The sequence below is a fragment of the Capra hircus genome, chromosome 22 (assembly GCF_001704415.2).
Source record: "Capra hircus breed San Clemente chromosome 22, ASM170441v1, whole genome shotgun sequence".
Lineage (NCBI taxonomy): Eukaryota > Metazoa > Chordata > Mammalia > Artiodactyla > Bovidae > Capra > Capra hircus.
The window spans coordinates 52,173,601-52,198,687 of NC_030829.1; the positions used below are offsets into that span (position 1 = coordinate 52,173,601).

General features: G+C 46.7%; 1 protein-coding gene across 1 annotated transcript; it reads left to right on the forward strand.

The window, feature by feature from the left end:
- ELP6 (elongator acetyltransferase complex subunit 6) lies at positions 7,827-20,674 on the forward strand. Its single transcript, XM_005696017.3, has 7 exons — positions 7,827-8,342; positions 10,327-10,405; positions 11,417-11,487; positions 14,094-14,212; positions 15,199-15,400; positions 17,291-17,437; positions 18,592-20,674. Exons 1-7 carry the CDS (start codon positions 8,022-8,024, stop codon positions 18,718-18,720), a joined length of 1,068 nt encoding a protein of 355 aa, XP_005696074.3. The 5' UTR covers positions 7,827-8,021; the 3' UTR covers positions 18,721-20,674.

The following is a 25,087-nucleotide window of genomic DNA, read 5'->3' on the forward strand; positions in this document are numbered from 1 at the left end:
TTGAAATAGCTCAACTGGAATTCCATTACCTCCACTAGCTTTGTTCATAGTGATGCTTTCTAAGGCCCACTTGACTTCACTTTCCAAGATGTCTGGCTCTAAATTAGTAATCACATCATCATGATTATCTGGGTTGTGAAGATCTTTTTTGTACAGTTCTTCTGTGTATTCTTGCCACCTCTTCTTAATATTTTCTGCTTCTGTTAGGTCCATACCATTTCTGTCCTTTATCGAGCCCATCTTTGCATGAAATGTTCCCTTGGTATCTCTAATTTTCTTGAAGAGTTCTCTAGTCTTTCCCATTCTGTTGTTTTCCTCTATTTCTTTGCATTTATTGCTGAAGAAGGCTTTCTTATCTCTTCTTGCTATTCTTTGGAACTCTGCATTCAGATGCTTATATCTTTCTTTGTCTCCTTTGCTTTTCGCCTCTCTTCTTTTCACAGCTATTTGTAAGGCCTCCCCAGACAGCCATTTTGCTTTTTTGCATTTCTTTTCCATGGGGATGGTCTTGATCCCTGTCTCCTGTACAATGTCATGAACTTCATTCCATAGTTCATCAGGCACTCTATCTATCAGATCTAGTCCCTTAAATCTATTTCTCACTTCCACTGTATAATAAGCGATTTGATTTAGGTCATACCTGAATGGTCTACCAGTTTTCCCTACTCTCTTCAATTTAAGTCTGAGTTTGGTAATAAGGAGTTCATGATCTGAGCCACAGTCAGCTCCCGGTCTTGTTTTTGCTGACTGTCTACAGCTTCTCCATCTTTGGCTGCAAAGAATATAATCAATCTGATTTTGGTGTTGACCATCTGGTGATGTCCATGTATAGCGTCTTCTCTTGTGTTGTTGGAAGAGGGTGTTTGCTATGACCAGTGCATTTTCTTGGCAAAACTCTATTAGTCTTTGCCCTGCTTCATTCCACATTCCAAGGCCAAATTTGTCTGTTACTCCAGGTGTTTCTTGACTTCCTACTTTTGCATTCCAGTCTCCTATAATGAAAAGGACATCTTTTTTGGGTGTTAGTTCTAAAAAGTCTTGTAGGTCTTCATAAAACCGTTCAACTTCAGCTTCTTCAGCATTACTGGTTGGGGCATAGACTTGGATAACTGTGATATTGAATGGTTTGCCTTGGAGACGAACAGAGATCATTCTGTTGTTTTTGAGATTGCATCCAAGTACTGCATTTCGGACTCTTTTGTTGACCATGATGGCTACTCCATTTCTTCTGAGGGATTCCTGCCTGCAGTAGTAGATATAATGGTCATCTGAGTTAAATTCACCCATTCCAGTCCATTTTAGTTCTCTGATTCCTAGAATGTCGATGTTCACTTTTGCCATCTCTTGTTTGACCACTTCCAATTTGCCTTGATGCATAGACCTGACATTCCAGGTTCCTATGCAATATTGCTCTTTACAGCATTGGACCTTGCTTCTATCACCAGTCACATCCACAACTGGGTATTGTTTTTGCTTTGGCTCCATCCTTTCATTCTTTCTGGAGTTATTTCTCCACTGATCTCCAGTAGCATATTGGGCACCTAATGACCTGGGGAGTTCCTCTTTTGGTATCCTATCATTTTGTTTTTTCATACTGTTCATGGTGTTCTCAAGGCAAGAATACTGAAGTGGTTTGCCATTCCCTTCTCCAGTGGACCACGCTCTGTCAGACCTCTCCACCATGACCCGCCTGTCTTGGGTTGCCCTGCAGGCATGGCTTGGTTTCATTGAGTTAGACAAGGCTGTGGTCCTAGTGTGATTAGATTGACTAGTTTTCTGTGAGTATGGTTTCAGTGTGTCTGCCCTCTGATGCCCTCTTGCAACACTTACCATCTTACTTGGGTTTTCCAGAAAAACATCTATTTCTGCTTTATTGACTATGCCAAAGCCTTTGACTGTGTGGATCACAATAAACTGTGGAAAATTCTGAAAGAGATGGGAATACCAGAACACCTAACCTGCCTCTTGAGAAATCTGTATGCAGGTCAGGAAGCAACAGTTAGAACTAGACATGGAACAACAGACTGGTTCCAAATAGGAAAAGAAATACTTCAAGGCTGTATATTGTCACCCTGCTTATTTAACTTATATGCAGAGTACATCATGAGAAACGCTGGACTGGAAGAAACACGAGCTGGAATCAAGATTTCCAGGAGAAATATCAATAACTTCACCTATGCAGATGACACCATCCTTATGGCAGAAAGTGAGGAGGAGCTAAAAAGCCTCTTGATGAAAGTGAAAGAGGAGAGCGAAAAAGTTGGCTTAAAGCTCAACATTCAGAAAACAAAGATCATGGCATCCGGTCCCATCACTTCATGGGAAATAGATGGGGAAACAGTGGAAACAGTGTCAGATTTTATTTTGGGGGGCTCCAAAATCACTGCAGATGGTGACTGCAGACATGAAATTAAAAGACGCTTACTCCTTGGAAGAAAAGTTATCACCAACCTAGATAGTATATTCAAAAGCGGAGACATTAGTTTGCCGACTAAGGTCTGTCTAGTCAAGGCTATGGTTTTTCCTGTGGTCATGTATGGATGTGAGAGTTGGACTGTGAAGAAGGCTGAGCACCGAAGAGTTGATGCTTTTGAACTGTGGTGTTGGAGAAGACTCTTGAGAGTCCCTTGGACTGCAAGGAGATCCAACCAGTCCATTCTGAAGGAGATCAACCCTGGGATTTCTTGGGGGGAATGATGCTGAAGCTGAATCAGCTCCAGTACTTTGGCCACCTCATGAGAAGAGTTGACTCATTGGAAAAGACTCTGATGCTGGGAGGGATTGGGGGCAGGAGGAGAAGGGGACGACCGAGGATGAGATGGCTGGATGGCATCACGGACTCGATGGACGTGAGTCTGAGTGAACTCCGGGAGATGGTGATAGACAGGGAGGCCTGGCGTGCTGCGATTCATGGGGTCGCAAAGAGTCGGACACAACTGGGCGACTGAACTGAACTGAAGTGAACTAGGGTGCGGCAGTTACATCACAGTACTTTGGGTTGCATTTCCTTAATTGTTAGAGAGAGTGAGCACATTTGGTTGCACTAAGCTTGGTTCAGCTCTAGGAGGGCCCGCACCCCCATCCCCCATCTGGAGACTGTAGTTTCTTCTAGAGCGGACCAGGCAACACAGGTCCCCAGGGGAGAGATTTGCAGCAACAAGAAGGGAACTAGACATGATTCTCATATCTTTAAAATAGACAGACAGGTGTATATCTACATACACAGACACACAAACACACACACATACGTATATATATGTACCTGTGAATGCCAGCCTTCTAATTTATTCCTGCACCCTCACCTTTCCACTTGGTAATCTTAAGTTTGTTTTCTAAGTCTGTGAGTCTCTTCCTGTTTTGCAAATGATTTCAATTTATATCAGTTTTTTAATTCCAACTTTAAGTAGTAACATGTGAGATTTGTCTTTCTCTAAGTTCCCTTGGTATGATAGTGTCCAGGTGATATGGTTGTCAGTTTTGTTTGCGTTTCTTTAATAATCAGACATGTGGATGGAACATAGTATTCTGTGCTGTTTTTTAAAGGGTGTGCGTACAGTTTCCCCTCTCGAAATTGAATTCTTGAAAACTTGCCCTGATTTTATTTTTTAATGTTTCTTTATTCATGTATTTGGCTGTGTGGGGTCTTAACGTGGCCTTGGGAGCTGCTGGGTCTTAGTTCCTGGACCAGGGATGAAACCAGTTTCCCATGCATTGGAAGGAGGATTCCTACCCACTGGACCACAAGGGATCTCTGGGGTCGCACAGAGTCGGACACGACTGAAGCGACTTAGCAGCAGCAGCAGCAGAACCACAAGGGAAGTCCCAAGCTGTCCTCTTTTGAATTCTTTTTCGATTCCCTGCCTTTTGACACTTCTTGAGGGCTGCTGTCCTTTACAGCCCCACAGGCTTTATGAATATGAAGGACCCTTAAGCGTTGGTGGTTGTAAAGTTACTATTAGGAGAAATGTCTACAAGGCGGCAGCACTTCCTTATGCCCCACTCGAGCTCAAGCAAATGGAACTTTCGAAATCCAGTTCCTGGGTTGTAAACAAGACTGGAATGTGCCAGCATAAACACCCAAGGGCTTGTATTCCATTATTTCTTTACCCTCACCTTTCTCCCAACCCCCTGCAAGGAATCCCAAACCGCTATATACTTCGGCTGCTGGTTTAAATACCAGCAGCAACTTTAAGGAAGGAGGCTAACCATGGGAGCATCAGGTCCAGCAGATGTGGAGACCAGGTGACTTTTCAGACCTCTTCCAGGCCAGAGGGCCCAGCATCCTTTGGGTGCACTTGGCTTGGTTTACCTTTAGGGGCCCCCCATCTTGAGATAGTGGTTTCCTCCAGAGGGGACGAGGTGCTACCGGGGCATGGAAGGTGTCGCTCATTTGTGGCACGTCCTCCACTGCTCCCAGTGCCCCTGGACACTCCAGGCTTGAAACCCAAACCCGCTCAGGCTTTCTGGAGGTGACCCAGCACAGGACACTGAGGCCTGAGCAGAATACAGTAGGTATTTCTTTCTTGTTTCCCTTTCTGTTTACAAATTTGGGCTTTATATTAGAATGTAATTGATTTACAATGTTTTGTTTTAAATGTACAGCAAGGTGATACATTTTTATATATACAGAGAGCTGTTCTTTTATGGATTCTTTTCCTGTTCAGCTTATTGGCCAATGTTGTGTTGAGTTCCCTGTGCTCACAGTAGATCCCAGGTGACTGTCTATTTTATATGTGAATATACATATAAGTTCAGTTCAGTCGCTCAGTCATGTCTGACTCTTTGTGACTCCATGGACTGCAGCACTGCCAGGCTTCCCTGTCGATATATGTATATGTATATATATATATGTATGTATACACACACACACACATATGTGTGTATCTGTGAATGCCAACGTTCTAACTCACTGCTCCTCACTCCCCTTGCCCCTGGGTAATCATAAGTTTGTTTTCTAGGCCTGTCAGTCTGTTCCTACTTGTAAATCAGTTAAATTTTATCAGATTTTCAAATTCACACATAAATGGTAACATATGATGTTTTTTTTTCTCTTAGTTAACTTTGTATGATCATGTCTAGGTCCATCGTTGTTGCTGCAAATGGCATAATTTCACTCTTTTCTATGAGTAATATTGCATTGTAAATATGGGCCATATCTCCTTTCTCCATTCCTGTGTCATTGGACGTTTTGGTGACTTCACTGTCCTTGTATTGTAAATAGTGCTGCAATGCTCCTTGGAGTACATGTGACTTTTCGAATGATGGTTTCATCCAAATAGGCCCGGGAGTGGAACTGCAGGATCTTAATGTAGTTCTGGTTTTCCTTTCCTATGGCGCTTCCATAGCACCTTATCAGCTATTTACATTCCCACACAGGTGCAGGAGGGACGATTTCCTTTTCTCCATGCCCCTCTCATATTGATTTTTGTAGATTTTTGCAGGTGGCCATTTCTATCTGGTTGGAGAAGACACCCAGTTGTCAATTTTACTTACATTTCTTAAATAATTAGCAATGTGCAGCATGTTATCCTGTGCTTTTGTAGTAAACAGCGTGAGTGTAGTTTCCCTCTTGCAATTGGATTCTTGAAAGTCAGCTCTGTTTTTTTAAAACATTTATTCGTTTGGCTATGTCAGGTCTTAGAGCAGGCTTAGTAGCCCCATGGCAATGTGGGATCTTAGTTCCTGGACCAGGGATTGACCAGGTGTCCAGTGCATTGGAAGGCAAATTCTTAACCTCTGGACCACAAGGGAAGTCCTAAGTCTGCCCTCTTTTCAATTCTTTATCGATTCCCTGCCTTTTTACATTTCTTGAGGGCAGGCGTCCTTTACAGCCTGCAGGCTTTGTGAATATGAAGTGCCCTTCAACTGCAGTGGACTGTCCTGGTGGCTCAGTAAAGAATCCACTTGCAATGCTGGAAATGCAGGAGATGTGTGGGAGACGCGGGCTCTATCCCTGGGGTCAGGGAAATCCCCTGGAGGAAGAAATGGCAACCTTCTCCACTATTCCTGCCTGAAAAATTCTAAAGAGAGAGGCCTGGCGGGCTATAGTCCACGGGGATCACAAAGAGGAACACGACTGAGCAACCCTGCCTTGTTGCAGATTAAGCTGCTTGGTTGTCAAGTTGTTCTGCGGTGTGTTCACAAGGGGGCAGCACTTCCTCGTGCCTCACTCTGATAACTTGCCTTGTTCAGTCGCCCAGTCTTGTTCAACTCTTTGCAACCCCATGGACTACAGCACACCAGGTTTCCCTGTCCTTCACTAGCTCCAGATATAAATAATATGGAGAAAAATAAAAGAGGGGTGAGGGGAAAGGACAAGAATTGCTGGGGAAGGGACAGTTAAGAACTTAAATAGGATGCTTAGGGAACTTCAGTTCAGTTCGGTCGCTCAGTTGTGTCCAACTCTTTGCGACCCCATGGACTGCACAACACCAGGCCTCCCTGTCCATCATCAACTCCTGGAATTTACCCAAACTCATGCCCATTGAGTTGGTGATGCCATCCAGCCATCTCATCCTCTGTCGTCGCCTTCTCCTTCCACCTTCAATCTTTCCTATCATCAGGGTCTTTTCAAATGAGTCAACTCTTCACATGAGGTGGCCAAAGTATTAGAGCTTCAGCTTCAACATCAGTCCTTCCAATGAATACTCAGGACTGATCTCCTTTAGGATGGACTGGTTTGATCTCCTTGCAGTCCAAGGGACTCTCAAGAGTCTTCTCCAACACCACAGTTCAAAAGCATCAATTCTTCAGCGCTCAGCTTTCTTTATGGTCCAACTCTCACATCCATACATGACAACTGGAAAAACCATAGCTTTGACTAGATGGACCTTTGTCAGCAAAGTAATGTCTCTGCTTTTTATTTTATTGTCTCTGCTTTTTAATATGCTGTCTAGGTTGGTCATAACTTTCCTTCCAAGGAGTAAGCATCTTTTAATTTCATGGCTGCAGTCACCATCTGCAGTGATTTTGGAGCCCCCCAAAATAAAGTCTCTCACTGTTTCTGCTGTTTCCCCATCTATTTGCCATGAAGCGATGGGGCCAGATGCCATGATCTTCGTTTTCTGAATGTTGAGCTTTAAGCCAACTTTCTCGCTCTCCTCTTTCACTTTCATCAAGAGGCTCTTTAGTTCTTCTTCACTTTCTGCCATAAGGGTTGTGTAATCTGCATATCTGTATATGTGAGGTTATTGATATTTCTCCTAGCAATCTTGATTCTAGCTTGTGCTTCATCCAACCCAGCGTTTCTCATGATGTACTCTATGTATAAATTAAATAAGCAGGGTGACAATATACAGCCTTGATGTACTCCTTTTCCTATTTGGAATCAGTCTGTTGTTCCATGTCCAGTTCTAACTGTTGCTTCCTGACATGCATACATATTTCTCAAGAGGCAGGTCAGGTGGTCTGGTATTCCATCTCTTTCAGAATTTTCCAGTTTATTGTGATCCACACAGTCAAAGCATTTGGTGTAGTCAATAAAGAAGAAATAGATGTTTTTCTGGAACTCTCTTGCTTTTTCGATGATCCAGCGGAAAATTGGCAATTGATCTCTTGTTCCATGGAGGCTTAGGGAAGGCCTCGCTGATAAACTGACATGTGAACAAAGACCTGAAAGAAGTGATATGTTTTTTGTTTGTTTGTTTGTTTTTAACGGCTGCAGCCCAGGGAGGGGAAACAGTGCAAAAACCTCAAAGAGAATCATGCAGGGCGTGTTCCAACCCTACTTGGTCAGTGACCCTACTCTGATAACCTGTCTTATCCAAAACCTACCCCCATCTCACCGTTATTCCTTTATCCAGCTTCATTTCCCCCCCCCCCAAAGAAATTTTCAATGTATTATTCCATGTTTATTACGTCTGTTTTCTGTTTTGTGCGAGAGCGGGCGTCTTCGCCTGTCTGGTTCGCCCATTGCAGCCAAAGCGTTTAGTAGTGTGAGGCACACCGCAGGAGCTTGACAGGAGGCTCTGAGATGAGAAGAACGCGCGGTTGAGGGAAGGAAGAAGAGACCCGACCTCCTCATGCCTTGGTCGTGGGAAGCTCTCTGGGAGTGGAATGCAGGTAAGAAGCCCGCACAGCTCAGCGTCCAGGTTCCCCGGCCTTGTGCGCGTCTCTGCACATGCGCCGAGTGCGACCGATCCGCGCGTTCCATTGGCTGCGGCCAGAGGAATCGCGCATGCGCACTCCTCCCGCGTGGTCCTGTGTGGTGGGTTTTGCCCTCCAGCCTCCGCTGTATCCGTGACAGCCCATCTTCCCATCCGGGGCCCCCGTGCGTTCTGGAGCTCGGAATGTTCCCAGAACTCAATAACCTTCTCAACACCACCCCTGAAGGGGCGGAGCAGGTAAGAGGTCGCAAGGTCGAGGAGGAGGTTGGATTCTGGGAGCGCGGCACAAGACCGCACACCCGGATGAAGCGCGCGCGGACCCGTGGGAAATCACGTGACGTCCGTGGCCCGGCGGCGCTTGGGAGTTGTAGTCCGCAGAGGACCCGACCCCGAGGCTAGGCTAGACACTTAGGCCCGCGCAAGATGGGCATCCTGCGGGTTTTCGAAGGTCGCGTGCGCCCTTGAAAGACCACAGGAAGCATGTTATTCGTTTGAGTTGACTTGAGTGTATAGGCGACCCTTGTGCGTGTTCAGCGTGGTGGGAGTCCCAGCGCCCAAACAGGTTGGTGGGGGTGGTTTAGTCGCTCTGTCGTGTCCGACTCTTTGTGACCCCATGGACCGTAGCCCGCCAGTCTCTTCTGTCCCCGCTCCCCCCCCCCCGTCCCCCCGCCCTCCCCATCACAAGGGAGCAACTTCTTAACGACCTCTCCTTAACGGCCTCCTCTGTCCTGGGAACACTCGGCAGGTTTCAGCGAATGCTTCTGCTCGTCTTCCTCCCCATGTTTTTGAACAGTGCTCTCTGAGTTGCTCGCAGCTAACGTTTGATTGCACAGCACGCCTTTGGCACCACAGCCTCCCTGCTGTTTTCGTCGCTCTCTCCTTACCACGGTCTGGAGCATCTCAAAAACGTTCATTCGTTAGCCCGAGGGTTGCCTCTCCTAGAGACATAGGTGATTTATTTCATAACTCCTGTCTTTCTGATGAAATGGTAAGCTCGTCCAGGCAGCCAAGACACCTAGTGTTAAAGCCTTTGTGTTACTCCATAGTCCCAGGCGAATAGTTTTCAGTAAATCCTTGTGCATTTTAATTGCCCTGCAGTTTTTCTCTGCCCAAGCCTCCAGATGGCGCTGCTTACATTGCCAGTTACTACTAACACCTCCAAAGTCCAAACTGAGGGCCACAGTGAGGGATAGAAGTGGGCACCAGGAAATGACAGCGCCAGGGGTAACCCTCAGAGTCTGCTAGTGTAATCTTTCATGTTTTATGAGAGGAAAAAATATCAGGACAACAGAGAGATGACCTTCCCTATCATTGACAAGGAACAAAGGGTGACTGGAGCAGGACAGCCAGACCCTGCAAAGGCAGGACAGCCAGATCCTGCAAAGGCCATCTTTAGAGGTCTTTCCAGGGCTCTCCACAATGAGAGCTCTGCCTGACGTAGTTTCCAAGGCCACTGGGAGGAGGACTTTGATCCTGGCTGTCTCTTGGAACGACTGCTTTCTTTTCCCCTGCCTATGGGACAGAATTGGCATGAGGATTAGAGTTAGGGAGGACATTGGATTAGATGACCTTTTAGAAGAGCCCTTGCAATCTGGAAAGTCGGTGATTTTTGTTGGGTTCTGATGGTAAAATCTTACTTTATTCAGGATTTAATTCTCTCAATGGCAACCCACTCCAGTATTCTTGCCTGGAAAATCCTATGGACGGAGGTGCCTGGTAGGCTGCAGTCCATGGGGTCGCGAAGAGTCGGACACGACTGAGCGACTTTACTTTCACTTTTCACTTTCATGCACTGGAGAAGGAAATGGCAACCCACTCCAGTGTTCTTGCCTGGAGAATCCCAGGGACGGAGGAGCCTGGTGGGCTGCCGTCTATGGGGTTGCACAGAGTTGGACACGACTGAGGCGACTTAGCAGCAGCAGCAGCAAGACTGGAGAGGAGTGAGGAAACGAAGGGATTTTATTCTCCATTGCCTGGGGAAGATGATAGCTTGAGATACGCTTCCCCAAAATGAGTACGTTTGATACAGATCACTTTCATTGTTGGTTTTTCTATAATTTTTACTTATTTTCTTCTTTTTCTGGTTAAATAAACACACACACACGTATGAGTGTCCAGGTATAGAGATTTAAGAGTAGACACAATCCACCAGATTTTGACACTCAGTTGACCTCTTTCCAGGGAGTCTAATACATCTTTTTGTGTTCTTCTTTACTTGTAGGGGAAGCTGACTCTACTCTGTGATGCCAAGACAGATGGCAGTTTCCTTGTGCACCACTTTCTCTCCTTCTATCTCAAAGGTATAAGACTATCAAAAAAGAAAACCCAAGGCCGGGGGGTCGGGGAGGAAGAGGCCTGTTTCAGGTAGCACTAGAAATAGTATTAACTAGTCAGGCCTTTGGTGTTTGGGTAACCAGATGGTTATTTGTTAGTTAATGGGATTACTGGACCATCTTGTTCCCACCCCTACTATGCCAGAGTCTGCCATGTATTCACTATATCCAGTATTGCCTTCCATTTCTCTACCACCTGTGCAGGCACTGACTCCCTTAGGGCCTTGTGTGGCCTCTTCATTTAATTGATCCTTGGTCCTTGGGTAGTTGAAGTCTCTAGGCACTCAACCTATTAACACTTTGCCCTGGCAATAGATGCTTCCTAAGGAACAGAGGGGGAAAAGAAACAGCTCTGCGGTTCACATACGGAAATCGATTAGAAGAAAACAGCCAAATGAAAAAAAAAAAAGACTTACTGATTCTCCTTGAGTCCCCACTGAGCCAGGCCAGAATACAAGGCTGACCTTTGGCACTCTGAGTTGTAATAATTTACAGCTTTGAAAGTGATTTTCCTTTCTAGATGATGTTATTGTCAGCTTATACAGAGCAAGAGCATCTACAGATAAGTTGTTAATTAAGTTCATAAAGTAGCTAGAGTTTCTTTGTGTTCTTCTTATATCCTCTTGGATATTAGACTGGTTTAAAAATTCAGTTGTATCTCTGTAACCAACAAGTAGTTAGAAAAGTACAGCGTTTTTAAAACTGTAATGTATTTTCAGGGGAACAAACTAAGGTTCCTAGTGATACATCTCACAGGTAAAGTACATCTCAGAATCAATGAAATAAGATATGCTTATTAATATAAGGTATAATTATTGATATGAAAAAAGTACCTCTTCAAATCAAATTGAGTATGTCAGGTTGCAAGGCATGGGTTCTCTAGATCTGCCTCAGTTCTTTTGTTTCCAGAGGCAGGAAGTATCTGAGACTGATTGTAAATAGAGAGTTGGTTAAGAATCAGTTTATTTTGTTTTCCAGCTAATTGTAAAGTCTGCTTTGTGGCCCTCGTCCAGTCCTTTAGTCACTATAATATCGTGGGGCAGAAGCTGGTAAGTATGTTAGACCTCTGTGATGAGATCCTTGAGTGAGTGTGTGTGCCAGGCACATGTATGCTGTCAGGCTGGGCTTCCCTGTTTGGGTTGCAGGGAACTTAGAAAGGGAAGGACTAAGGAAATCATGGGATCCTGAACCCTTTATCTGAAGGGCGAGGGCAGCATCTCTGCGTGTTTTGTTCATTTGTCGAGTGTTTAGAACCAGACCTTTTATGGATTAAATCAAACCCTTCTCCACTGAGTCTGGACCAGTTAAAGTTTCTTCCTTGTCAGGGTGAACATTAATCTTGTCCCCAGTGGGTTAGAGATCACAGCTTGGTCTCTGCCCAGTTGAGTGCCTCCCACCGTCTCTCCCGTAGCCTAGGGCTTTTGTCCCTTGCCCCTCACCTCGTCTTGGTTTGCCCCTTGTCTTACTGAATGCAGCCAAGCAAGAGTAAGATGTCTGAGGGGCTGGTGACCCTCCTGGCACCTCACCTGGCACATTACTTGTGACCTGTGACCAGGTGAATTTCTGGGGCTCTTGTTGTTACGTGTTTTTGGTTTTTGGTTTAAGTCAGGCCCAGAGCGGGAGAGAACCAGGCCACCCATCAGCAGTGATCTTCGAAATGACGGCCTGTCAGTCCTCTTCTCTGATTGGAGGGAAACCAGTGAGAGGGCGAGAGGGTTTCCCATCCTTTGCAGGGAAGGGAGAGGTTCCTGTGCCAGAGGTCAGGGCACAAGCGCAGGGAGCACGGTCGTGTCAGGAACACGGGTTGCATTCCAGGTCGGTGAGGCATGCGTTTGGCCCTGGCATCTTGAGCTGGGATGAGAAAGGTGTGTATTCTCATATCCGGTTTGGCTGCTTTTCCTGTTACCTTTGACTCACCAACACGGCAGGAATGGCATGCACAGCTCTGGGTGTGCCAAGCATTAGAGCGTGAGTTTCCGTCCTCTTGCTGTAGTGTTGTTCTTGTATCAGTACAATAGTAATGAGCAAGAGCAAAGGAGACGGTCAGGAGTCCTCTCTGCCAGGCCGGCTGTTGTTGCTAATGGTGCTGCACAGTGAACACCAGTGTGTGACTGAGCGATCAAGGCCTGGTCTGGGGACACAAGGAGTCTGAGTTCTACGTCACCTGCTTCTTCTGCAGAACCGCAGGTTGCACGTCTGGACAGTGTCACCATCACGGGGTGTTTGTTGAAATGCAGATTCCCAGGCCCTGCCCCCAAGGCTTCTAGCTCTGGAGTGGGGCTCAGAGATCTGCATTTTAATCAGGTATCTCAGGAGATTCTCTTTTTTATTTTTAAATTTTTGGTTAGGTTGGGTCTTCATTGCTGCGGGTGTTTTCTCTTACTGCGGTGTATGGGTTTCTCATTGCAGTGGGTTCTCTTGTTGGGAAGCACAGGCTCTAGGGCGTGTGGGCTTCAGTAGTTCAAGTTCCCAGGCTCTAGAGCACATGCTCAACAGTTGTGGTGAAGGGGCTTAATTGCTCTTGACACATGTGGGATCCTCCCAGTTTAGGGATCAAACCCGTAACTCCTGCATTAGCAGGCAGATCTTTACCACTCAGCCACCAGGGAAGCCCTCAGGAGATTCTTGACTGCGTGGTTCATAAAGACCCATGTTTACGAAGCGCTGGTCAAGAGCAGGGGTTGACCAGCCACAGTCTGCACCCCAAGTTTTCTGTACGTGAAGTTTCATTGGAGCACAGCCACCCCCATTTGTGTCTGAGTGGTCTGTGGCTGGTATGAGAGCAGAGTTGAGCTGTTGCAACAGAGACTGTCACCCCACCACCAGGTTACTATTTACTTTGTTTTTAAATGTACTTTATTTTGTAACTGCTGCTGCTACTGCTGCTAAGTCGCTTCAGTCCTGTCCAACTCTGTGCGACCCCACAGACGGCAGTCTATCAGGCTCCGCCATCCCTGGGGTTCTCCAGGCAAGAACACTGGAGTGGGTTGCCATTTCCTTCTCCAGTGCATAAAAGTGAAAAGTGAAAGTGAAGTCACTGAGTTGTGTCTAACTCTCAGAGACCCCATGGACTGCAGCCCACCAGGCTCCTCCATCCATGGGATTTTGTAACTACATGCCCTTAAAAAGGCAACTTTATATTACTATCATAAAGTAAAAAGCATTACTAGGTAAAAAATAAGTATATAAGCAAAAGGAAATAAGTTTTTAAAAAAATGTGACAAGTAGAGACTTCCCTGGTGGTCCAGTGGCTAAGATTTTGTGTCCCCAGTGAAAGGGGCCTGGGTTTGATCCCTGGTCAGGAAACTAGACCCCTCATGGTGCTGGGAAAGAGCCTGCATGCCACAATTAAGACCCAGAGCAGCCAAATAAGAAAAGAGTAAAAATATATATATATTTTTAAAGAAAATGTGAGAACTACATGTAAATGCACATGTGATAATAGAACAGGGGTTGTGTGTGGGGAACACCCAGGGGAGACAAGACCTGGACTCCCATGTCAGGCAGCCAGACGCGCGTCTGCAGGGCTCCAGATGGGCCCGGAGCCCTCGCAGGAGCTGGAGTCCTGCAGTCATGAGCCCCTTGGTGCCAGGTCCTCTCTGATGAGGCCCCCACTAGCCCGGGAACTCACTCTCCTCTCCGTGGTCGGGTGCAGGGTGTCAGCCTGACCGCAGCGCGGGAACGCGGGCAGCTGGTGGTCCTCGAGGGTCTCAAGTCCGCGGTGGACGTCTTCTTCCGGCCCCGGGAGGAGCCGCACCCCCTGCAGTTCCTCAGGTCAGTCAGCCCGCCCCCAGCCCAGAGCACACCCGCACGGGGGCCCCGCCCCGGTCTCCGTGTGAGCCCTCCCTCTCTCCCCGGCGAGTGGGAGGGCAGAGCCGGCTGCGGAAGGCAGGCACTGCCTGCGTGTCGCATCATCACTCAAGGTCTTTCTGTCAGAGACTGTGTGCCTGTCCCGGAAGCTGTAGAAAGCTAAGGAACCCACGAAGATGGGAGATCCTGCATGCTGCAACTAAGAACCAGCACAGCCAAATCAATAAATAATTTTTTTTTTTTAAAAAAGGCCAAGTGTGTGGCCTGTGTGTGTGGCCTTGTGCACAGCCTGTCCCGTCTCTGAAGTTGGGTGTCTTTGAACAGGTGGGCCTGGCCTCCACCTGAGCCCAGATTATATAGACAGCATCATTCTACCTGCTGTTAGCGGGGTTTGGCCCTGGAGTGTGGGGCCATGAGGCCAGTACCTGTGCCCCAGGCTCTGATTTCTGAGCCCACCTCCCCACCACCCCCGTTGCTGGGAGACCGCTGCTGCAGTCAATGGGGAGGCAGAGGTAGCGGGGCCAATAGTAGGTCGGACCTGGTCCGAACATGAGCACTCAGGCTGCCGCTTGGCACCTGGATGCGTGAACTGCTGCTGAGCTTTCATCCTCAGTTATGACCTCCCAGGAAGGCCTCTCCCTTTAAAGCAGAGACGTTAAGCCCTTGGACTGAGAGGCTGTGTGGGCCTCTGGGGGGGGTTTATTTCTGTGTCCCTGAGTTTCTAGCACAGTGCTCTGTACCCAGCAGGCCTCAGGGAATAGTTGAACTGAAATAAACATGCCCACGGGAGCATGGCTTTTCTTTCCAGGCAGCTCATGAGCCCCTTGGTGTCAAGCACTGGACCCACTTCTTTCCCTCCTCCCTCCCACCCCCACCCCGTGCTGCTGTGTTGTCTCTTGAACATCTGGAGAGCACGTGAGCTATCTGGTGACTTCTGCCCTGTGTCCCAGGGAGGCCAACGCCGGGGACCTGCAGCCACTGTACGCGTTTGTGCGAGACGCCCTCCAGCCTGTGGACAGTGGGGAGGCCGCGTGGAGGTGCCCGGTGCTGCTGGTGGACGACCTCAGCGTGCTGCTGAGCCTGGGCGTGGGGCCAGTGGCAGTGCTGGACTTCGTCCATTACTGCAGGGCCACCGTGTGCCAGGAGTGGAAGGTAATCAGGGGCTGCACCCCGAGCTCCTGTCGTGAACCCCACAGGCCCAGAGGCCACTTGCTGGCAGTTACCTCTTCTGTCTGATGGCTTGGAGCTTTTTCTTTACTCGGCAGCCCAGAAATTTTCACCCCACGCAGCCTGCACTCTACTACCTCCATTGCTAAAAAGTAAGACCCTGAAAACTGAAGGGTGCCTGGCCCTGTCTGTACTGGGATTGGCCACGTGTGGTACTGCGTCTGTCCCCGCTCTGCCACATGGCAGTATCGCTCTGAGTGTGTTTTGAAGGTCAGTTAAGATAATAGATGTAAAACTGCTTTAAGGATTGTGAGGTGAAGGGACTTGCCTGGCAGTCCAATAGTTAAGATTCTGTGATTCCACTGCAGGGGGTGTGGGTTCGATCCCTGGGCAAAGAACTGTGATCCTACATGCCACACAGTGTGTCCCAAAACAAAAACAACAATATGAAAATTGTGAGGTGCGATGCAGGGATAGGGTGTAACCTTCACTGTTAAGTTATGAGGCAAAAATAGAGCTTTTGCCTCATAGAGATTTTAACAAAACAGTAACACCTGTGGTACCCACCTCCCAGGAACCAGACGGCAAGAATTAATTGAGGGGGAGCTTGCAGCCATCAGCTGAGCGTGTGTCCCACAGGGCCAGCTGGGCACAGGGCAGTGGGGACGGGGGAAGTGGGTTAGTCAGGGTGTGTGGATCCAGAGGTGCATGCCACTCACCTCCTGCGTGCAGGGTCCTGCCTGGAAGCTGGATTTAGGGGACCTTCTCAGGCCATCCTGCCTACAGTCGCAGGGCCAGGCGCCAGGGTGATGGGGAGAGAATGGGAGGAGGGGGACGTGTAAGGCGCCTCAGGACACAGTTCAGTGGGGCTGGGGGAGGAGTGAAGCAGGTAGTCAGCTTGTGCAGCTCAGCCTGCTGTGTGGCCCCCTGTGCTGTGTTAGGTCACTCAGTGTGACCCCATGGAGTGTAGCCCGCCAGGCTCTTCTGTTCACGGCATTCTCCAGGCAAGAATACTGGAGTGGGTGGCTGTTCCCTTGTCCAGGGGAGTCTTCCCAATCCAGGGATCAAACCCAGGTCTCCCACATCGCAGGCGGGTTCCTTACCACCTGAACCACCGGGGAGCCCAAGAATACTGGAGTGGGTAGCCTATCCCTTCTCCAGGGGATCTTCCCAACCCAGGAATCGAACCGGGGTCTCCTGCAGGCGGATTCTTTACCAGCTGAGCTACCAGGGAAGCCCCGTGTGGGCCACTACCAACTTCTTTTTGTAAAAATACTTAAATTAATTGAGAAAGTAAATCTTGGGAATAGTTTAATAAAATAGTTTAATACTAAAATTTCAATATCTTTATATTATAAAGTTTTTAATATTTTAATTAAAGTTTTAATATTAAAATAGTTTAGTAAAGAAAAAAAGAAGATATAAACAGGATATAAAGTCGACTTTAGCAAAAAGTCAGTCTCTCCTTCCCTCCCTCGTATGTCCTTCCGGAGCGTCTGAGCAGGCATGAACGCATTTGTATGTACGCTCGTCTCCCTGCTCTTCTTTCCGCGTTCCGAGTAACCCACCATCCACACGGTTTGGTACTTCTTTTCAATTACTAACACACAGTGTGTGTTTTGCTGTCCACTGCCCCCGAAACAGGACACACTGATGTGCTTTGTTCTTTTCCACAACTGGATGCTCTTCCTTGCTTGCGGACCAACTGAGCTGGACGTCCAGGCTGGGTGTGCTGGTGAAGCTGTTCCAGCAGACGATTGCAGGCCCGGGCCCCGAGCCCAGGCCCGTGAGAGGGCGTGCGGGGCAGTGGAGGCTCCCAGAGACCCGCGTGTCTTGAGCCTGGCGTCCCTCCCAACAGCCTCCATCTTGTTGCAGGGAAACGTTGTGTGCCTTGTACACGACAGTGGAGACACTGAGGATGAGGAGAGCGACGTCCTGCTGAATGGCCTTAGTCACCAGAGCCACCTGATCCTGCGGGCTGAGGGCCTGGCCACCGGCTTCTGCAAAGACGTGCACGGGCAGGTGCGTGGGGCCCTGGCTCAGCGGGAGCTGCTCGCCTCCTCTGTGCGCCCTATTGCCCATGGGACAGTGTCGGGCCTTGGGGTAGTCAACTAGGATATGTCTTCAGGTGGGAGGGAGGTCTCGGAAGTTGTGTGAGTGCAGGTCAGAGTCCACTCCAGGGGTTCTCAGCCCCGTGCACGAGGGCAGATTTTGCGCGGTGGTCATTTGCAGCCAGAGAGGAGCTCCTGGAGAGGAGATGACTGTCCAGCTATCCCCTGGGGAAGGCAGTAAACAGCAGAATTCCACCGCAGGGTCACAGCAGGCTCTGTGTGTTCAGGGCAACATCATTCCTTTTCAAGTGGAGACTTGGGAGGCTGTTCTTCTGGGCTGGCATTACTGCCACCCCCTAACCCCACCGCCGGGATGTTTGGAGTACTTAGGGGGAAGCATGGAGTCCTGCCTGTGCCTGGAAGGGAGGTCAGGTTCTCCCCATGCCCGGGGGCTGCCGTGCTTCTCTGCCTTCTGAAACTTCTCTTTCGGGATCACCCCAGAGCCTTTGCCACCTCTTCCAGGTTAACTTTGCATTGACCACTTTTGACCCATTAAGGGTGGGTGGGAGTTTTGGCCCAGAGTCATTCAGAGTCAGGTCTGGAAAACAGAGCATCCGAGCAGGCTCAGAGAGGCTGTGCTGGTGGTATGCCAGGCACACCCCGAGGAGACCCTTCCACTGGCAGCGTGTGGCTCTGAAGCCGCTCAGCCGTGCAGAGCGTTGTAGTCACTCAGGACAAATGTCCAGTCTTTGGAGCCTCGGGATTGAGTGTGGGCATTCTAGTGCATTGGCCTTCCAAGCTCACCTAGCCCAAGAGTACGAAACCATGCTCACAGAAAAGACCAAAAGGAAATACACAAAAGTACTTTCATGGTTTTTCTCTGGATGAGTGTTTTCTACTTTTCTTTGTCTTTCATGTTTTCCAGGATGAGCAAATATTACTATTGTAATGGAGGGGAAACCTTTATTTTGAGGTGATGGGTAGTAAGCTTTGTTTCGGAAGTTGGTCCCATTTACCGCATCGCACCTGGCCTCAGCTGAAGGTCACTGAGGAGGCAGACAGGGTTCACAGTGGAGCAGGTGCTTAGGGGGCCTCTCCTCTTTCATTGTTCTCTTTGTCACTTAGCTGAGGATCCTGTGGAGAAGACCACTGCAGCCCAACACCCACCAGGATCGAAGCCTCACGTACCAGTACAAGATACAGGACAAGAGTGTGTCCTTTTTCGCCAAAGGAATGTCTCCTGCTGTTCTGTGACCTGATTTAGGGGTGGTTGAAGCTACCTGGGACTGTTTTTTGGTGGTGAAAGATAAAGCAACAGAGCAGAAATGGGGTCCTTTGGAGCCTTCTTCATACAAAACGCTTTAGCTCCAACTCCCCATTTTTGGTTGTGGTGACTTTCAAAGCTGGAGTGGGTGTGAACGTGCCAGCCAGGAGGCAGTCCTGGATGGCAGGTGTCCAGGGTGACATCTAGGATAAGCGTGGCCGATACACAGTGAGCTCCCACCTCGTGGCTTCCCATGGATGGTCACGTTTACTTTTCACCTTCATCCTGACACAGTAGCTGCTTTTCTTCTCAAAATACGGCATTTGATAGAATATTTTAAAATTACGAGTATAAGTCACTTAAAGTAGCTATTAAAGAACGCCATTCTTTTATTAATATGTAAGTATTTATACACGTTTCATATTAGCTGCAGTTCTGAATGGGTAAGGCACCGCAGGACACTTTTTACATGATACGTATTTTTTCACTTGGTTTATAAATATTTTCAGTAAACTTTTATAATGTTTAATAGCTACTTAGCATTTTATGGTATCATTAATTTCTAATTTGCATAGCTATTCTCTGGGCATGTGGGTTCTGATTTTTGTAATTATAAATTATGCTCTTATGAATTTTATATAGTATGCCTGTTTGGGGATTGAGGCAAGTACTTGTTTCCTTAGAACATTCATCCATTCAGCAAATATTGAGTACCTTCTGAGGGTGTGGGACCCTGGTGGCTCAGATGGGAAAGAATCTGCCTGCAATGTAGGAGACCTGGGTTTGATCCCTGGGTCGGGAAGATCCTCTGGAGAAGGGAATGGCAACCCACTCCAGTATTCTTGCCTGGGAAATTCCATGGACAGAGGAGCCTGGCAGGCTACAGTCCATGGGGTCACAAAGAGTCGGACACGACTGAGCAACCAACACTTTCTGAGGGTGTGACAATGACCAAATAGGTCTCTGCCCTCGTGGAACTGACATTCCAGGGGAGGAGACAGACAGTCAACAGAATTGAGAAGTAAGGGATGTAGAGTTAGACCATGATCAGTCCTCTAAATAAAGCAGAGAGGGGGCCTACGAGGGTAAGGAATAATGGCATTTGAGAGCCTACTCCCTGGAGTGGAATTCACGATTGGAAGCGTGGGCCAGCCCCCAGCTGCCATCAGGTCGTCCCATTCTGGATGACGGCACTAGTGAACAGCCACCTCTTGGTTTCCTCCACCAACTTTAGGTTGACAACTAGATATAATTTTCTGAATTTTCCACGTGTATAGGATCTATTTATCACCCTTAATCATTTACCATTTAAAAGCTGGTGTCAACCTTATTTTTTATTCTTTGTAATATTGGGGGAAGTAAGATTTTATCATTGCCTTTGTGTATGTTTTTCTACATTCTGGTTTTTAGAAAATAATCTTCAGAAACATTTTTTTAATATTCAGATACACATCAATTCAAGAAATATTTTTCAAATACCTATTTTGTATAAGGGTTTAATAAAATAATGACACCTGCTGTACTTGAATGGGCATAGAAAATAGGAGCTAAACGTGATGCAGTGGAGAAGGTAACAAGGCCCATCAAGGCAGTTCAGGTAATGTGAGTGAGGCTTATAGGCTGATGGTCACAGGAAAGAGCAGTTATTTACCCTCACTTTTTTTGTTTTCTTTATATTGAGGGGGCAGAGAATCAGGGAGGAATATATGGAAGCAGTACTATTTGAACAGGACCTTGGAATGTTCTGGGTTTTTTTTCTGATGGTATGTTAATTCTTCAGAATTCAGAAATGTATGTTTCTTCCTTGATGGAATGAAGATGCTATTCTTTGTTTTTTTCTCTACTTTTAAAATATCAATAGTTTTAAAAATATGCTTAAAATGTAGACTTGTTCAAATTTGTCTTCATGCTGATAGCTATTAATAAATAACCCAATAGTATTTACTAAGAAGTAATGTTCTTTTCTCCTTATATAGTTCTGGTTTATTTATGTGTGAAGTTCATAAATGAACCTCTGTGAAATTTGTCTTTAGTAACTATTGAAAGGTTAATGTATGTCAGTATCAAGATTTTTCATTATTGGGAATTCCCTGGTGATCCTGTCATTAAGACTAGGGGTTTCCCTGCTGTGGATGCAGGTTCAATTCCTGGTCAGGGAACTAAGATCCCACAAGCTGTTTGGTGAGGCAAAAAAAAAAAAAGTCATCACTTAAAGGATATTATGCCCACTTCCTGGGTTGGCCAGAAAGTTCATTTGCATTTTTCGGAAAGATCTTATGGATAAATATTGGTCCAATCCAGTATTTAGCCAGATGAAACTTACCAGATCTTACCAAGGTCTAAAATATTCTTCGGGGACATTTTGCTCTCATGTAAAAAATTGTAGTTGTTTGAGCATAGAGCAGTATGTATCTCATAAGCCGTGTTGAGGAATTTGCTGCTTTTTATATGTTTTGAAATTCTTAGTGCGTTTTATTCTTGGACTTGGACTTGGGTTGGTCAAGGTCAAGTAACTCTTTGGAGGTAATTTAAAACTTTTTCTTTGTTATTGGCCTTTATTTGTGGCTACTTTTCTTTGTTGTATCAGTTCCAGTACTATTTATTTCTGAAATAGTTACCCATTCTATTTGTTTGTCTGAAAAAAGCATTTGTAAACCAGATCTACAATAAGGGACTTGGATCTAGAATATATAAAGAACTCTTAGAATTCAATAAGAAGACAAATATCCCAGGTGAAAAATGGGTAAAAGATTTGAATAGACACCTCACCAAAGCAAGCATAGGAATAACCAACATACACGTAAAAAGTTGATCAGCATCTTTAGCCATTAGGGGAATACAGATTAAAACCACCATGAGATACCACCGTATTACCACTGAAACAGCTATATCAAAAAAAAATCTGACAATTACAAGTGTTAGCAAGGATAAGGAGAAATTGGAACCCTCACATATGTAGGCAGGAACGTAAAATAGTGTAGCCACTTTGGAAAACGGTTGGGCAGTTTCTTAAAAACGTTAAATGTAGATCCAGTGTATGACCCCGCAACTGAGTTCCTAGGTACTCACCCAAGGGAAATGAAAACATACATCCACACAAGCAGTCATGTGAATGTTCACAGCGGTCTTATTTATAATCACGAGAAAGTAGAAGCAACCCAAACGTGCATCAGCAGATGAAGAGAGACAAAGTCTGGCATTTCCATAAATGAAGTACTGTTTGCGTAAATAGAAGTGGACTACTGATACATGCTACAACATGGATGAACTTCCGTAACTCTGTGCCAGACACAGAGATTACATGTCATACAGTCGTGTGGGATGCGGGGTCGGGGCTGTCAGGGTGGTGAAAATGAGAAACAGCTCCACTGAGCTGCTTTTTTGGGATGATGATAATGTTCTAAAGTTACATTATGGTGATAGTTGCACTTGCCTAAAAATCTTTATACCTAAAACAGGTGAATTTTATGGCATTTAAATGATGGGTACTGAGGTTAGCATCCTGACTCCTCTTCACTGAGAGCTCTGTGTTAGTAACAAACAATCCCCCGATCCTAGTGACTTCCACTAACAAACATAGTCTTCACTCGCAGGGCATGTCCAGGGGCCGCAGCTCATTGCTACAGTTCTGCTCCAGGGCCTCTCAGTCTGGGACCCAAGTGGAAGGAGCCAGTCCCAAAGCAGGACTGTTGCTCTTTTGTCCAAGGGAAGGAACAAGAGGCTGACCCACACAAGCAGTGGTGCTTAAAAAAACTTCTGCCAGACCTGTGGAGGTCACGTTCACTCACACTCCATTGACCAAAGCAAGACTTGTGGCCAGGGCTGACACTGAAGTCGCTCACCCTACAGGGAGGGATCACGGTCACTTAACAGTGGGCAGGGCTGTGTGTAGGATCTGCTCACAGAGAAGGGAACAATGAAGTCACTGACTATAATCTCAAGTGACTTAACCTTGCCAGCCCTCAGTTTTATCATCTACAAAATGGGGAGATAAGAAGAGCCTGTTTCATGGGGTTTAAAACATTGTCAGGATCAAATAAGCGATGAAAGTAAGATAGCCCTGGCATGTGGTTTAAGCAGTAGCTGTTGCTGCAAACTCTTACCTTACAAGGCCCTGCTCATACAGCATCCCCTTGGTGGTCCCTTCTCTTTGGTGTCCTGAGCCCACCAACTCCCACCCACAGAGCTTGAAAGCTCAGTGGCAAAATTTTGACTTCAGGGTTGTGCAGATTGCCAATTGATGCTGCCTCTCTGTGACCTCAAACAAGTTGTTATGGCTCTGGGTGCTTTCATTTCTGTATCCTTAAAATGAGGCGTATGTACCTGACCTGCCTCTAAAGGCCACGGTGAGGATTTTATGAGGTAGTAATTGGAGAAGGCAATGGCACCCCACTCCAGTACTCTTGCCTGGAGAATCCCAGGGACGGGGGAGCCTGGTAGGCTGCAGTCCATGGGGTCGCTAAGAGTCGGACACGACTGAGCAACTTCACTTTCACTTTTCACTTTCATGCATTGGAGAGGGAAATGGCAACCCACTCCAGTGTTCTTGCCTGGAGAATCCCAGGGACGGGGGAGCCTGGTGGGCTGCCATCTGTGGGGTCGCACAGAGTCGGACACGACTGAAGCAACTTAGCAGTAGCAGCAATAATATTGTGAAGCCCGTCTCTGGGCTTTACAATCAATAGTTGTCACTGTTATCGGCAGCTATTATGACCTTATAATATTGCCTGTAAGGTCTTGTTTGAAGGCGTCCACTAAGACAGCTTCTCCAGTACAGAGAATTAACTTGGATCCCTGTCTCTGACACGTAGGAACTTGATAGTTAATAAAGGCATTGACTGAATATTAATACAACTTGGAGATTTTGAGTATTTTTAATGACTGTTATCATGGTTATTCAGATGACTGCTGGCTCTAAGAATCTTAAGAGTTTTACCTGTGTTCATAGTGATGTAAGTTTTTTGGAAACCACAGAGTTCAGTTTTCTTGGTTGTGTCTTTGAACCTGACTCTGAAGTCCAGGTTCCCTGAGGTTAAGTTCATTTTCCTGACTGCAGAGCAGCTGCAGGTCAGACCCTTAACTCAAATCCAAGGATTCTGGTCTAAAGCGGCCCTTTGTGGTCTTATGTTGCCAGCTGCTATCACTAATGCTTAATTTCGCATGAGCATGATTGGTAGTGCAATTGATTGCAAAGAGAGCACCGTTTCATCATGAACACCCTTCTCTGTCTCCATGACAGGCTGAGGTGGTCGGGCAGTGGGCTGGAACCCAGCCTGTGGCTGTTATGTGCTTGATCAGTTACCAGAATGACCCTGGGGAGATGTCCTCCCCTCTCAAGGAAGTTGTCTTCGTTTGTGAAATAGACCTAGCCCTTGTTTTTCAAGATTGTCATGAGATTTGGCTCTGCATGGAATCTCAAGAACTGGGAACTGTTATTACTTCTGGATGAACTCTTCAGCTCCTTTTTTTTTTTTTTTTTTAAATTTACCGTGGGGAGCAATCCAAAATAAGGTTGAGCTTTGGGTAGTAAGGGCAAAGTGGAGCTTGTAGCCCATTTCAATAAAAAATGTTGCCTGCCATTGAGCCGTCAGCCACTGCAGCTGCCTACCTCCCACCAGTAGTACACCCCGAGGGGCATTCAGGATGAAGAAAACCAGGGTACTAGCCCTCACAGTTAAGATGCATATCAATGGAATGATTTCAGTGAGCCCAGACTCTTACGTCTTCCCATACTTGAGATGTCTGTTTTTGTGATTAGCAGCAGACTTTGGGTGCTTGACTACATGTTTTTTGTTTGTTTGCTGTGTATCCTGGCTCACCTCTTACCTTTTTGCAACAGTTCCTATCTGAGAGGCTGTTTTCAGGCTGTAGTTAGTTGGCTGTCATGTCCCCAAAGAAAACACCGTTCTAGCATCCAGGTTGTGTGTTGTTTTCCAGTTGACAAGCCGTTCCACCTGAATTGTATTTAAAAACTAAAATCGGGCGTCTGCAACTTAACCTGGAAATGCATAAGGAATAAGATTGATAGGTGGATAAAGGGATGGTATTTTTGGTTGCTTCTAGAAAAATGTGATGCTGTTTGTGTGTGCTTGGTTGTGTCTGATTCTTTGCAGTCTCATGGAGTGCAGCCTACCAGACTCCTCTGTCTGTGGACTTTTCTCGGCAAGAATATTGGAGTGGGTTGCCATGCCCTTCTCCAGGTGATCTTCCCGACCCAGGGTTCGAACCCACATCTCTTGCGTGTATTGCACTGGCAGGTGGATTCTTCACCACTAGAAAATGTTAACAGTTGTAGAATCTAGAATACATAGTTGTTAACTATAAGAAGACCGAAGATCATGGCCACTTTACGTTCAA